This window comes from Falco biarmicus, chromosome 11, assembly GCF_023638135.1.
Source record: "Falco biarmicus isolate bFalBia1 chromosome 11, bFalBia1.pri, whole genome shotgun sequence".
Taxonomy (NCBI): Eukaryota; Metazoa; Chordata; class Aves; order Falconiformes; family Falconidae; genus Falco; species Falco biarmicus.
The window spans coordinates 30,298,774-30,310,113 of NC_079298.1; the positions used below are offsets into that span (position 1 = coordinate 30,298,774).

An 11,340-nucleotide genomic window follows, 5' to 3' on the forward strand; every position below is an offset into this window, starting at 1 on the left:
TTATGATTTTAGTGACTGAAAAGCAATCTTGCAGCCTGTTTTACCCATACAGCAGCAGCCCTGTTTCTGGACCACTCAATTCATGTCACTCTGCAATAAGATGTTCCAAACAGAGTTAACATTTATTTGATCGCTGAAAAAAGATGTAGGCAAACATTAAAAAGTTGTTGCTGTATCATGTTTATAAAGAACAGTAGGCCTATAGGAAAAAAATCAAATAGCTTTTGCTTAAGAGTAGCGGCCTTCTATCCTGTGGTGGAGCCTGCTACCACTTTGGCTGTGCTCCATACTCTGTGTGTGGCGATGATTCTCAGGACCGTGCCTGTTCCAGGCAGTGTAGAATTATGAGCATCAGCTAACCCTCCCCACAATATTTTGTTCCATGTTGGAAGAGAGGTACAGATAGAAAAAAACAAAATTTGTGTTTATAAGGGGACTAAAAGGAACAAACAATCCTACCCTAAAGGTTTTATGTAGTCATAGACACAGCCTATGGCTACAGGACATGAGTGCGTCCAAGAGCTTGTATGTGCATTCTGTTAAGAAGCCAAAACAGAAGTTGACCGAGGGTGGAAGGCAATGGGGTTCAAGGCATGCAGCAGGAGAAGCAGCCTGGGCCAGGCCTCTGCCACTGACAAGCCTATAGTAACACCTACGTAGCTGCACAAGCTGCAGCTGGAAAACTATATTGCTGCCTCCTACTCCATGGTTCCCATCTTCCACCAGACAGGACAGAGCAGGCCCACAGGCTGAGCCCTGTGCATGCCTTTCCCCCTTGCAGGAGCAGGGTGGCTAAATGCTGCTCCAGCCCTGTCTCCCTCCAGGCACTTAGAATTTTAGAGCACTTTATTGCTTGGAAGTGATCCACCTCTCTGGCTGATGGGCAAGAACTGGCTGATGCTCCCTTGCGCAGTACCCAGACCCACTAAAATACAGATTCCACATCACCCATCTCCACGCAGACAGTCTTCAGCTGTGAGTAGTACTCAATGGCTGCCCGCCCGTTTTCTCTGCCAAATCCTGCAGGGACAAGCCAGAAGTGAGAACACAGCTCCAGGCAGTGCCCGGTATCACTCATACCCCCCTGTAACTGTCATGTAGTCATACCGGGGAAGGTCAAACAGAGCTCACCTGATGACTTGTATCCTCCAAAAGGCAGCTCCACAGGGCTGATGTTGTAGTTGTTAATGAAGCACATCCCGGCCTTGAGAGCAGCCACTACCCTATGAGCCTTCTGGATATCCCTGCAGGAAAAGGGCAATTCAGCTGGATCCTTCCCATCCATGCCCTCCGTCCCTGCCCGCCAACGTCATACTAAACAACAGCCAGCAGGTCACAGTGGTTTTTGGAGCCTGACCTGCCCTACTCTGTCTTTGCCTGCTCAAAGGATGCAGTACATATTCCCAAGGACATTCAAAACTGCATTTGATTTGAGAGGGCAGGACAAGGACACCAGCAAAGCAGACTATGGCAAGCTGCCAAAAGCCATCTTTGCACACTTTCAGCAGCGTAGCAGGCTCCTGATGCACATCTCCTGGAGAGGCAGGAAGGCAGCAGGCTGGAAGGAATCTGGACAGCTGGGCCCACCTAACCTTTCAAGAAAAACTGGGAGATGTGCAGTCATTTACAAAACTCCTCTTTTGGCAATCCCTTGCTCTAGCTTTTCTGTAAGAGGATATCCTTACCCATGCCAGGCACTGCAAGAGAAGCATCAAGTTGCTGCAGTATTTCCTCCTTTTCCTCCCCTCCCTAGACTGCTTCCACACCAGCCACACTATCCAGTCGTACCTGGTGAAGACACCACCTGCCAGGCCAAATTTAGTAGCGTTGGCTCTCTCTATAACCTCCTCCTCAGTGTCAAATGGTAGGATGGACATGACAGGCCCAAAGATCTCTTCCTTCACACATGTCATGTCATCTCTGCAGTTCCCTGGAAGCATGACAGAGCACATGTGCTTCAGGTGGAAGAGCCAGTGGCACAGTCTTTGCATTCAGCAACCCACAGAGCCTTTGAGACAGCACTCAGCACTGCACAGCCCCCCACCCCAGCTTGGTCAGCAGAGGAGCAAGTCGCATCCTGCATCTCAAGGCAGCAAAGGCACTAACTGCATGATTCCTGTCAGACCCTGGATGCAGCTCTTGGGTGCCTCAGCTCTCTCTAGAACACCCATATGAGTGCCTGTCCACCATGGACGTACACAGAGGCAGGTTATGCTGAACGTGGCTTTCCCTAGAAGAAACTCAGCAACATCCCTGTAGAAGACCATGAATAGAAAGGATCACACCTAACACACAGGGTCGCATGTAGTAGCCATTCTTCAGCTTCGGGTCATCTGGCATATACAGGTCCCCACCACACAGCACCTCTGCCCCCTGAAAAAGAGCCAAGCAGAGGGTAGGCAGGTATGTCCAAGGAGTGTCCCGCCCCGCTGCCGCAGCTCTGGCTGGCTGATACTCCCTCCTGGGTTTACAGTCCCATTTGACAAACCAGTGCCTGTGCCCTCCCTGTTGTCTCTCCAGGTCAGGACTTCTGACAGATCACCACTGTTAGATCAGGCTCAGGGGGTGAGACTCATCCTACAAGTCCAAACAGTGCTAGTGGCGCTTGCACCCCAAACAGGAGCCAGTGTACATTGGAGGGGAGCAATTATAACTAGGAGCAGATTCTCAGCTGGCATCATATTAATGTCCACATCTTCACAAGGTGCAAATTCCCTTGTTCGTGAGTCAACCAGTCCCTTAGCACCCTGGCAACAAACACCTACCTCCATAAAATGCCCTGCTTTATCTCTAAATCTAAACCTAAAGGGATTTCCTTCCCCATCCCTCTTTCCTGTTTCCAAATCCTCACCTAGCCCTTCTGTCTTTCCTCATGTTTCCCCTTCTCCAGCCCATCCCCAATTTGCTACACCTGGTCACATACCTAGTGCTAACATTTAAAACATCTTCACACTTAACAAATAAAACCTGGAGAAAAAAAAAACCAAAGAGCCTCGGTAGATCTTACTGCTCTGACAGAGATTGTTTCCAGCAGCCTATAAATTTGCCCTTTGATCCTTAGTAAGCTCCTTCTCCAATCAACAAAACTGGAACCCAAAGGAGGTAACTGCCCAGTGTGCAAGTTGTCACCACAACTTAGAACCAGTCCACACATTATGGATTATCCCATTTCACACACTGCCACGCAGGGTATCTCACAACCTCTGAAACTTGGCAACATCAGGATAAGAAAAGTCATGTCAGCTTCAATGCTGATTCAGAGATATGCACCAGGTCACTTTTAATCATAGAATAGTTTGGGTTGAAAGGGACCCTTAAAGGTCATCTAGTCCAACCCCCTCCCCCCCACCCCTTCAATGAGCTGCGATATCTTCAACTAGGTCAAGTTGCTCAGAGCCCTGTCCAAGCTGACCTTGATTTCTAGGAATGGGGCATCTACCACCTCTTTGGGCAACCCGTTCCAGTGTTTCACCACTCTCATTGTAAAAAAATTTCTTCCTTATTATCTGGTATAAATCTACCCTCTTCTAGTTTAAAACCATTACGCCTTGCCCTAATGCAACAGGCCCAGCTAAAAAGTTTGTCCCCATCTTTTTTACAAGACCTCTTTAAGTACTAGAAGGCCACAGTAATGTCTCCCCAGAGCCTTTTCTTCTCCAGGCTGAACTCCAACTCTCTCAGCCCTCCCTCCAGGAGAGGGGTTCCACCCCTTTGATCATTATTGTGTCCCTCTTTTAAACCAACTCAAACAGGTCCATGTCTTTCCTGTGCTGAGGACCCCAGAGTTGAATGCAGTACTGCAGGTGGGGTCTCACAAGAGTGGAGCAGAGGGGCAGTCACCTCCCTCACCCTGCTGGCCATGCTTCTTTTAACGTGGGCCAGGATACAGTTGGCTCTCTGGGCTGTGAGTGCACACTGTTGACTCGTGTCCAGCTTTTCATCCACCAATACCCTCAAGTCCTTTTTTGCATGGCTGCTCTCAATCCCTTCATCTTGCAGCCTGTATTGATACCAGGAGTTGCCCCAACCCAGGTGCAGGACCTTGCACTTGGCCTTTCTGAACTTCATGAGGTTTGCATGAGCCCACTTCTTGAGCTTGTCCAGGTCCCCCTGGATGGCATTCCATCCCTCAGGCGTGTCAACATCAGTCAGCTTGCTGTCGTCTGCAAGCCTGCTGAGGGTGCACTCAATCCCACTGTCTGTGTCACCGATAAAGATATTAAACAGTATCGGTCCCAGTACAGACCCCTGAGGGACACCACCCATCACCAATTTCCACATGGACGTCGAGCCATTGACCACTATCCTCTGGATGCAACCATCCAACCAATTCCTCATCTACCGAACAGTCCACCCATTAAATCCGTATCTCTCCGAATCAGGGAGAAGGATGTTGTGGGGGGAAACACGTTAAAGGCCTCACAGAAGTCTAGACAGATGACACCCACAGCTCTTCTTTTGACCACTGATGTAGTCACTCTATTATAGAAGGCCACTAGGTTGGTCAGGCAGGACTTGCCCTTAGTGAAGCCACCCTAGCTGCCTTGAATCACCTCCCTGTCCTCCACGTGCCTTAGCATAGCTTCTAGGAGGATCTGTTCTATGATCCTCCCAGGTGCAGAGGTGAGGCTAACAGGTCAGCAGCTCCCAGGGTCCTCCTTCCTACCCTTTTTAAAAATGGTGCAATGTTTCCCTTTCTCTGGTCACCAGAGATTTCACCTGCCTACCATGACTTTTCAAATATCACAGAGAGTGGCTCGGCAACATCGGCCAATTCCCTCAGGACTCTGGGATGCATTTCATCAGGTCCCACAGACTAATGTATCTGGTGGCCAAGACACCTATTGAGTAATTCAACCACAAGAAAAAAAAAAAACAGCTTAAATGGGAAGGCAAGAGGCAGAAAAGCAGCTGCTGGTCTGTTTGTCTAACAAAAGAGACACATTTCAGGGAAATCACAAGGCAGCATCACAATCTCACCTGCTCCTTTGCCTGCTTGATAAAGCCCTGGACACGATTCAGGTGGGGCCGGTTGATGAGGGCTCCCATCCGTGTGTCTTCCAGAAGTGGGTCTCCAACTTTGATTTTCTGGGTGCGTTTCACCACCTCCTTTGTGAAGACATCCAGTATCTTCCTCTCCACAAACACACGTGTGCCATTGCAGCACACCTGGGATACAGGACAGACTGCTCAGAATAAGACACACAGCACTCCACAGTCCTGCTAAAACAGCCAACTTGTCCCTGGGGACAAAGACGACTAGATTATCCCGAACCATTCATGCTGGACACGGTGGTACTGATGCCACCAGGTGGCAAAAACACATCACGTCACCAACAGAAGCGAACTTGAGCTGACTTTTCAGTTCCCAGAGATGACCCTGGTAAGCCAATCTACCAGCAGGATTCCACAAAATCTGCAGCACCTGTGGAGATCCAAAATTTGGAACAGAGAGAGCCCCATAGGGCTGTGGCTCAGCACACTGGACTGGAACTCTCTGCCTCTCCAGAGGACATCAGCACAGCTTCTTCTGACCTCTGTGTGCAGGACTGGAGCCCAGGGCACAGAAGCAGCCACTCTGAGCTGGGTAATGGGTGTTAGAGAGGCTCCACTTCTGGGAAGGACAGGGCTAAGGCACGCTCTGCTGGGACACCCTGCACTGGCTTCTGCAAAGGCATCCCTTGTGACACTGCACAGGGAAACACGTGGCAAGATGGGAACTTCAGGGCATGCCTCACTACGAAAAGCCACAGCTGGCTCTGCTGCCCAATTCTCAAATCACCCTGCCTCAATGCGAAGGTCTGCTCCTCCCCACGGACACTCACCTCACCCTGCGTAAGGAAGTTGGCCATGAGGGCTCCATTCACAGCATTCTCCAAAGCACAGTCGGAAAAGATGATAAGGGGGGATTTGCCCCCCAGCTCCAGGGTGACTGGTTTGATCCCTTTAGCTGCCATCTCCATGATCTGAGGGAAACAAGGACAGAAGAGACAAGTCACCCACTGGCAAAGGGGAGGCTGGTGGAGGGAGGTAAGAGACCCCCAAGGGAGAGCTCCTCCAGGGCCCTTCAACAACAGAAGCAGCACAAAGGGCAAGCTTTCCTAGATGTGTTTAGATCAGACTGGGGACAGTCTCAGAGGGTTTGGGGCTTGTTCCTTTTTTAGAGATAAAACCAACAAAACCCGAAGAATCATCCACAGGAAGTCTTGGGCTTAGCATAAGCTGAGGACAGCTGTAACTGAATCTGTGTCACTGCACCTCAGATACATGCACACGGAGCATTCAACAGGCAACGTTTCCCCTCTTTCAAATCAGAATTTATTTCTAGAAGACTTTTTAGGGACTTTTAATTTTTGAAGAATCAATTGAGGGTAAGAAATCCACACAAACTAGCCTCTTGCTTAAAAACAGTAGGTTGTATGCAGCTAAACCAAACTATTACTGCCAGAAACGCTCAAACATTTTCCCAGTGCTGCTGTTTTATGGACCCTCCTCCCCACATACACCCACTTTAGCAGCTCAGAGACTTCACTGCAACCAGAGGCTAAACAAGAGAAGAGGACCAAAAGGCTCTTCGAAAGGGCCAACTGCCCAGGCCCAGCAGGTTAACTGGAGCCCCAGTGTGACCCTATATGCGCAAGCTCATTGCTTGAGTCTAAAAATGCCAACTCACACCCCATTTTTACAAGCCTCATGCACAGAAGTTCAAAGAGGTATCGACACCCACAACACACCAGGACAGCTGGCACTATACACCCCCTGTGTCCCTGAGTGCGAAGGTGCCTTTACCTTGACACCAGTCGGCACGCTGCCAGTGAAAGAGATTTTAGCCACATCTGGGTGATGACAGAGAAACTGGCCTGTGGTTGCCCCACCCTGCACCACATTGAAGAGCCCCTTGGGCACACCGGCCTCTGTGAAAATCTCTGCCAGCTTCACCACTGAAATGGGGGTGAAGGGAGAAGGCTTGAAGACCATCGCATTGCCTAGGGGAATCCAGAGAGAGAAAGGCAAGGTGGGATTAACACGCAAACTGCTTTAGGGAACAGAAAAACCCCACCCCACACAATGAGTTCATCTCAACAGATCCCAGAAGATCCCCCCAAGAGACGGGAGGAAACAGTTTCAGCTGAACTCTGCAAGCAGCAAAAGGGAAGAACTGCACCTTCCTCCTGGGAAGGGCTGGGGGAGATTGGGCTGCTGGTCCTGCAACTGCAGACATTTTCCAGAGACCTTCCTTGTCTGGTACGCAGCCAAGCAATCTATCTTTTTCCTGGTGTACTCCCACCCTCTTGGCATCTGCCGTGTTTCCAGTTCCATTTCCTTTCCCCTGCTCCCAGAGTAACAGCCTGAAGGTTCTGCTAATCCTTCAACACCTCCTTCAAGGTAATCCTAGACTTCACCCACAAAATCGCTCTCCCCCACAGGATCATTTGGCTTCAAAGAGAAGCTTGTGTGGGCAGTCTCCATTACCACAAGCCAAAGCTGGGGCAGACTTCCAGCAGGCAATCTGGAAAGGGTAATTCCAGGCTCCAATTCCAACACACACCCCAAGGGGCTCTCTCCGAGTGTACCCAAAGGATCCCCCAGGAAGCTGGATGTGTTCACCTGCAAAGAAAAGAAACAGCCAGAAGGTAGAGAACAGCAAAGCCCCTTCCCATCTTATCAGAGCCTCAGGGGCCAGATCACGCTCTGACTGGAGAGAGACACAGGGCTTTTACCCCAGGCATGCCCACAGAAGGTGCGCAAGGGCCCACAGAGCGCAACAGCATTAGGTGGAGAGGTCTGAAAATCCTTCCAAGATCATGAGAAAAAGGAGTAGTCCATCTCTTAGAGAAATCAGCAGCAAAGATGGTTGTGTGCCATGGAAGTTACCAGGAAATGCAAGTAGCAGGACAAAGTAAACTCCCATCACGTTCTTACCAGCTAGAGATCCTGCCAGTCCTGCATAATACTCCAGGCACTGCCAGGATATGTCAATGTCCACTCTGGCTTCAAAGATGGATTTCCCATTGTTGATGGTTTCCAAGGTGGCAATTTCTTCTCTCTGCTCCTGTGAGAGGTACAGGACAGTGACAACAGATGAGAGAAGCCTGTAGTAGAACTCCACAAGGAGATACCTGCTTCCCAAGCACACAAGTCCTGAACAAAACTGCCACCAGTAAGCCAGGCTCCGCCATGAGAAACTGTCATCTCTAAAAGGTGCATTCCTAAGTGGTATTTATTGGTTTCCCAGGGTCAACTGATTGCAGGGGAATGTCAAACGGACAGCTGCTGTGATTCACTGCTAGACCAGTCTTGCTTAACATCCCTGTTTATCCAACAGATGAGCAAACCTGAACTTGGAAGCCAGATGGCAAACAATGTTTAGAATTCACAGAACTACAGTGGGAAGAAGAGCAAACAGCAAGATCAAAGTGGAACCAGGGGGCTTAGTGAAGGACTGACAAAGCAAGGCAGCTGGGAAGCATCCTTTAACAGACCATCACCCAGGCAGAAATATTACCCTGCTGCAGAAGTCTGGCAAAAAAGCAGACATTTGGCAGAAATAAAACAGTTTTCTCACCGCATATACACACTGGTTTCTTACAGATCTGCGCTTTGATGGAGATTAGCTTCCAATGTCCAATAACATGTTATCTCACAAAGGAATTTGTGGTAAGAGCTAGCTTATTTGTATCCACTCCCATGTGTATTATCTGATATCTAAGATAAAAAACAGCATTCCTGCGTTTTTTATATTGCTAAAACAAGACAGACTCGTCATGCAACAAGGTCCGACAAGCTGAAAGATCAACAATATGACCGTTACACAATTTCAGCTTTGAAATGAGTGAAGCTTAATCTCTGGAGTTGAGAAAGGAAGTCTGAGCCCTGCAAGAAGTCGATTGGATGGCTTCCATTTATTCTAACAGAATTAAGCAGACAAGGTATATGCTGGCCTTGAATACAGTGATAAAACTGAAGCCCTGCCCAAGGCAGCCTACAGTCTCTTCTGGGCAAAGGTGGGTTGTAACTCCTTTATTTCTTTTGGGGCTCTGGAAGACCTGCCAGAAGCCCCTAACAGCCAATTAACCCACAATAAAGTTCAGACACAGAACCACCCCTCTCCAACTAGGAGACGTACCCGAATAATCCTAGCAGCCTCCAGCAGCACCCTGCTTCGCTCCATGCCAGACATCTGACTCCATATTTTAAAGGCAGCCTTTGCACTCTGCACAGCCAGATCAACCTCCTTCTCCCCAGAGGAGAGCAGCTTGCATATCACGCGACCTGAGCATGTTTTAAACAGGAATTTAGTAACAGGAATATTTCAGTAAAGGAGCAAATAAGAACATGGTTTTATCTTGCATCAAAACCCCAGCACTTCACTCCAGCCACCTATACCAGGCTACAGGACTTCACGCTATGGTCCCCATGGATTTGTAATTGGCTATGGAAGAGGTGTTGCAATTCAGCTGGTCTGAATTAAAAGATCTGCCATTCTCCACAGCCATCTTCTAGTTACTAATTAACTCTAATTGTTACAGAATTCCTCTTTCCCATGGAGCCTGTTATACTTCTACTACCAGCTTCAGGACTCTGTTACGCATTCCTCACCATAGTTAAACACACTCTTTCTTGAAGTGATTCTGCTGAAACCTAGATTCCTCCAATTAAAAATCAGTAATTTTATCAACGTTTAAATCGCATCCTTTGCCAAAATCAGGCAGAACTCGATTTTTTTGTGTAACTGAGAGCCAAGAGCTAATTTCTGTGAAAAAGTCCAGTGCTGGCCTTGCACTGCAGGAGGCAAAACGCAGCCACCACATACCACCGCGGCGCTCAGGCAGCTCGCACAGGCGCGATCCCGTCTGCAGAGCTGGGAGAAGCCGAAGGCACCCGGGCCTTGCAGGGGAGTAAGGGGGCAACCCCCGGCCCCGCACCTCAGCGCAGGCTTATCCCCCCCACCCCAGGTACCTGTGGCCGGTTCATACACCTCCTCAGCCTGGCCGCCGTCGGCAGGCTGAACGCGGGAGCCCGCTCGGTAGTTGAGGGGCTGGTTAACGGTGAGGGTGCCGGTAGCGCTGCTCATGGCGAGGCCGGGACGGAGTACACACAGGCGGGGCAGGAGGTTCGCCAAGCGGGACCGCACCAGCATGAGCTGGGCCGCCGGGAAGGCTGCGGTGGAGTCGGGAAAACCCCACGGGAAGAGGGTAAAGGCCGTAGAGGCGACACGTAACCCCCCACCGTGGAGACGCAGCTCCCACTGGCACCTTTCTACCTCAGGGCCTCGGCTCCGCCCCCCCCCCCCCCCCCCCCCCCGCCTGAACCCGCGGCCCTGCCCAGCGCCTGGGCTCCCCCTGCCGGCTGGGAGGTCTAAAAGTTGCAATTTGGGTCAAAAAGGACCAAAAAAAAAAAATTAACAGAGGAATCGATGGAGCATCGAGTGTATGTAAATTAGCACCAGCTGGCAGCAGTTAAACCTCAAAGATGCGAGCACAATTGCCATTTAGCTTGAGATGTACACGCGGGGTTTTGTCTTGAAGTTACATGTGAAACAGAAACAAGAAGGTCTTTTTTTTTTTTTTTTTTTCTCCCCTCTAAACCACAGCCTTCCTGCAGTCATAAACTTGTTTTCCATTCCACTTGATAGATTCTTCGAATTCAGACCTTTCAGTGGCTAAGTGTAGGAGAACTGTTCTCAGTTTGTTATCAACAACCCCCAGGGAACCAGAAAGTAACCAGCTTACAGCAACAGATCAACAATTTTCAGATAATCTCTGGATGCACAAACTCTTCCCTTCCCCAGTGACAGCAGCAGGGAAGGTTACTACACTGCACATTAACACTTCCTAAGCCATTAAAGCACAGTTTTGTCATTACACTGGATCAGATGTGGCTGTCTTAACCAGCTCCTCTTTGATCCAGCAACTACATCCTGTAGAATAAACCACTTCAGCCAAGCTGATGCGTGCAGGTGACAGGCTGGGGTGTTTCTGGCTTTGCTGTCAGAGCTTGCTTTGCTTGAACTAAGAGAGGCTATGCTAGGGAAACAGGAATTACACAGCTAGGGCTGTTCCCTGTGGAAGTTTGCAGCCACACCAGACACAATGATAAGTAAAAACAAAACAAAAAGCACAACTTTAGAGGCAGGCAGCATCAGTACACAGTATGCTTTCTTTACCTGCCAAATACTCATTTCTGAAAGGTAGAGTATTGAACAGAGGTTCCACTCTCATGATTTATCTTTAAATGGTCCTGTAAGAGTGCCCCGTACTTATTAGTAACAACTACTAAAAACTGGATTATTTAATATGGTCCTGCACGTGCTCCACACTGCCATAAGGTATTTGAGAT

General features: G+C 49.3%; 1 protein-coding gene across 1 annotated transcript; it reads right to left on the reverse strand.

Moving 5' to 3' along the window:
- Window positions 1–103: 103 nt before the first annotated feature.
- Window positions 104–10,264, reverse strand: ALDH9A1 (aldehyde dehydrogenase 9 family member A1). Its single transcript, XM_056356060.1, has 11 exons — window positions 9,961–10,264; window positions 9,128–9,273; window positions 7,924–8,053; window positions 7,474–7,608; window positions 6,790–6,986; window positions 5,826–5,966; window positions 4,981–5,169; window positions 2,286–2,373; window positions 1,789–1,930; window positions 1,132–1,244; window positions 104–1,020 (listed from the first exon to the last, which is right to left on the reverse strand). The coding sequence occupies exons 1-11, from the start codon at window positions 10,139–10,141 to the stop codon at window positions 926–928; spliced, it is 1,557 nt and encodes a 518-aa protein (XP_056212035.1). The 5' UTR covers window positions 10,142–10,264; the 3' UTR covers window positions 104–925.
- Between the last annotated feature and the right edge of the window lie 1,076 nt (window positions 10,265–11,340).

Bases quoted from the DNA above. Each gene is read 5' to 3' on its own strand.
- ALDH9A1 (XM_056356060.1), bottom strand. From the start codon at position 10,141: ATGCTGGTGCGGTCCCGCTTGGCGAACCTCCTGCCCCGCCTGTGTGTA. The intron at 6,987-7,473 runs GTAATGGAGACT...GGATTCCCCTAG, and splicing joins TGCCCCAGCTTTGGCTTGTG to GCAATGCGATGGTCTTCAAG. The intron at 5,170-5,825 runs GTGAGTGTCCGT...CCTGTATCCCAG, and splicing joins ACTTCCTTACGCAGGGTGAG to GTGTGCTGCAATGGCACACG.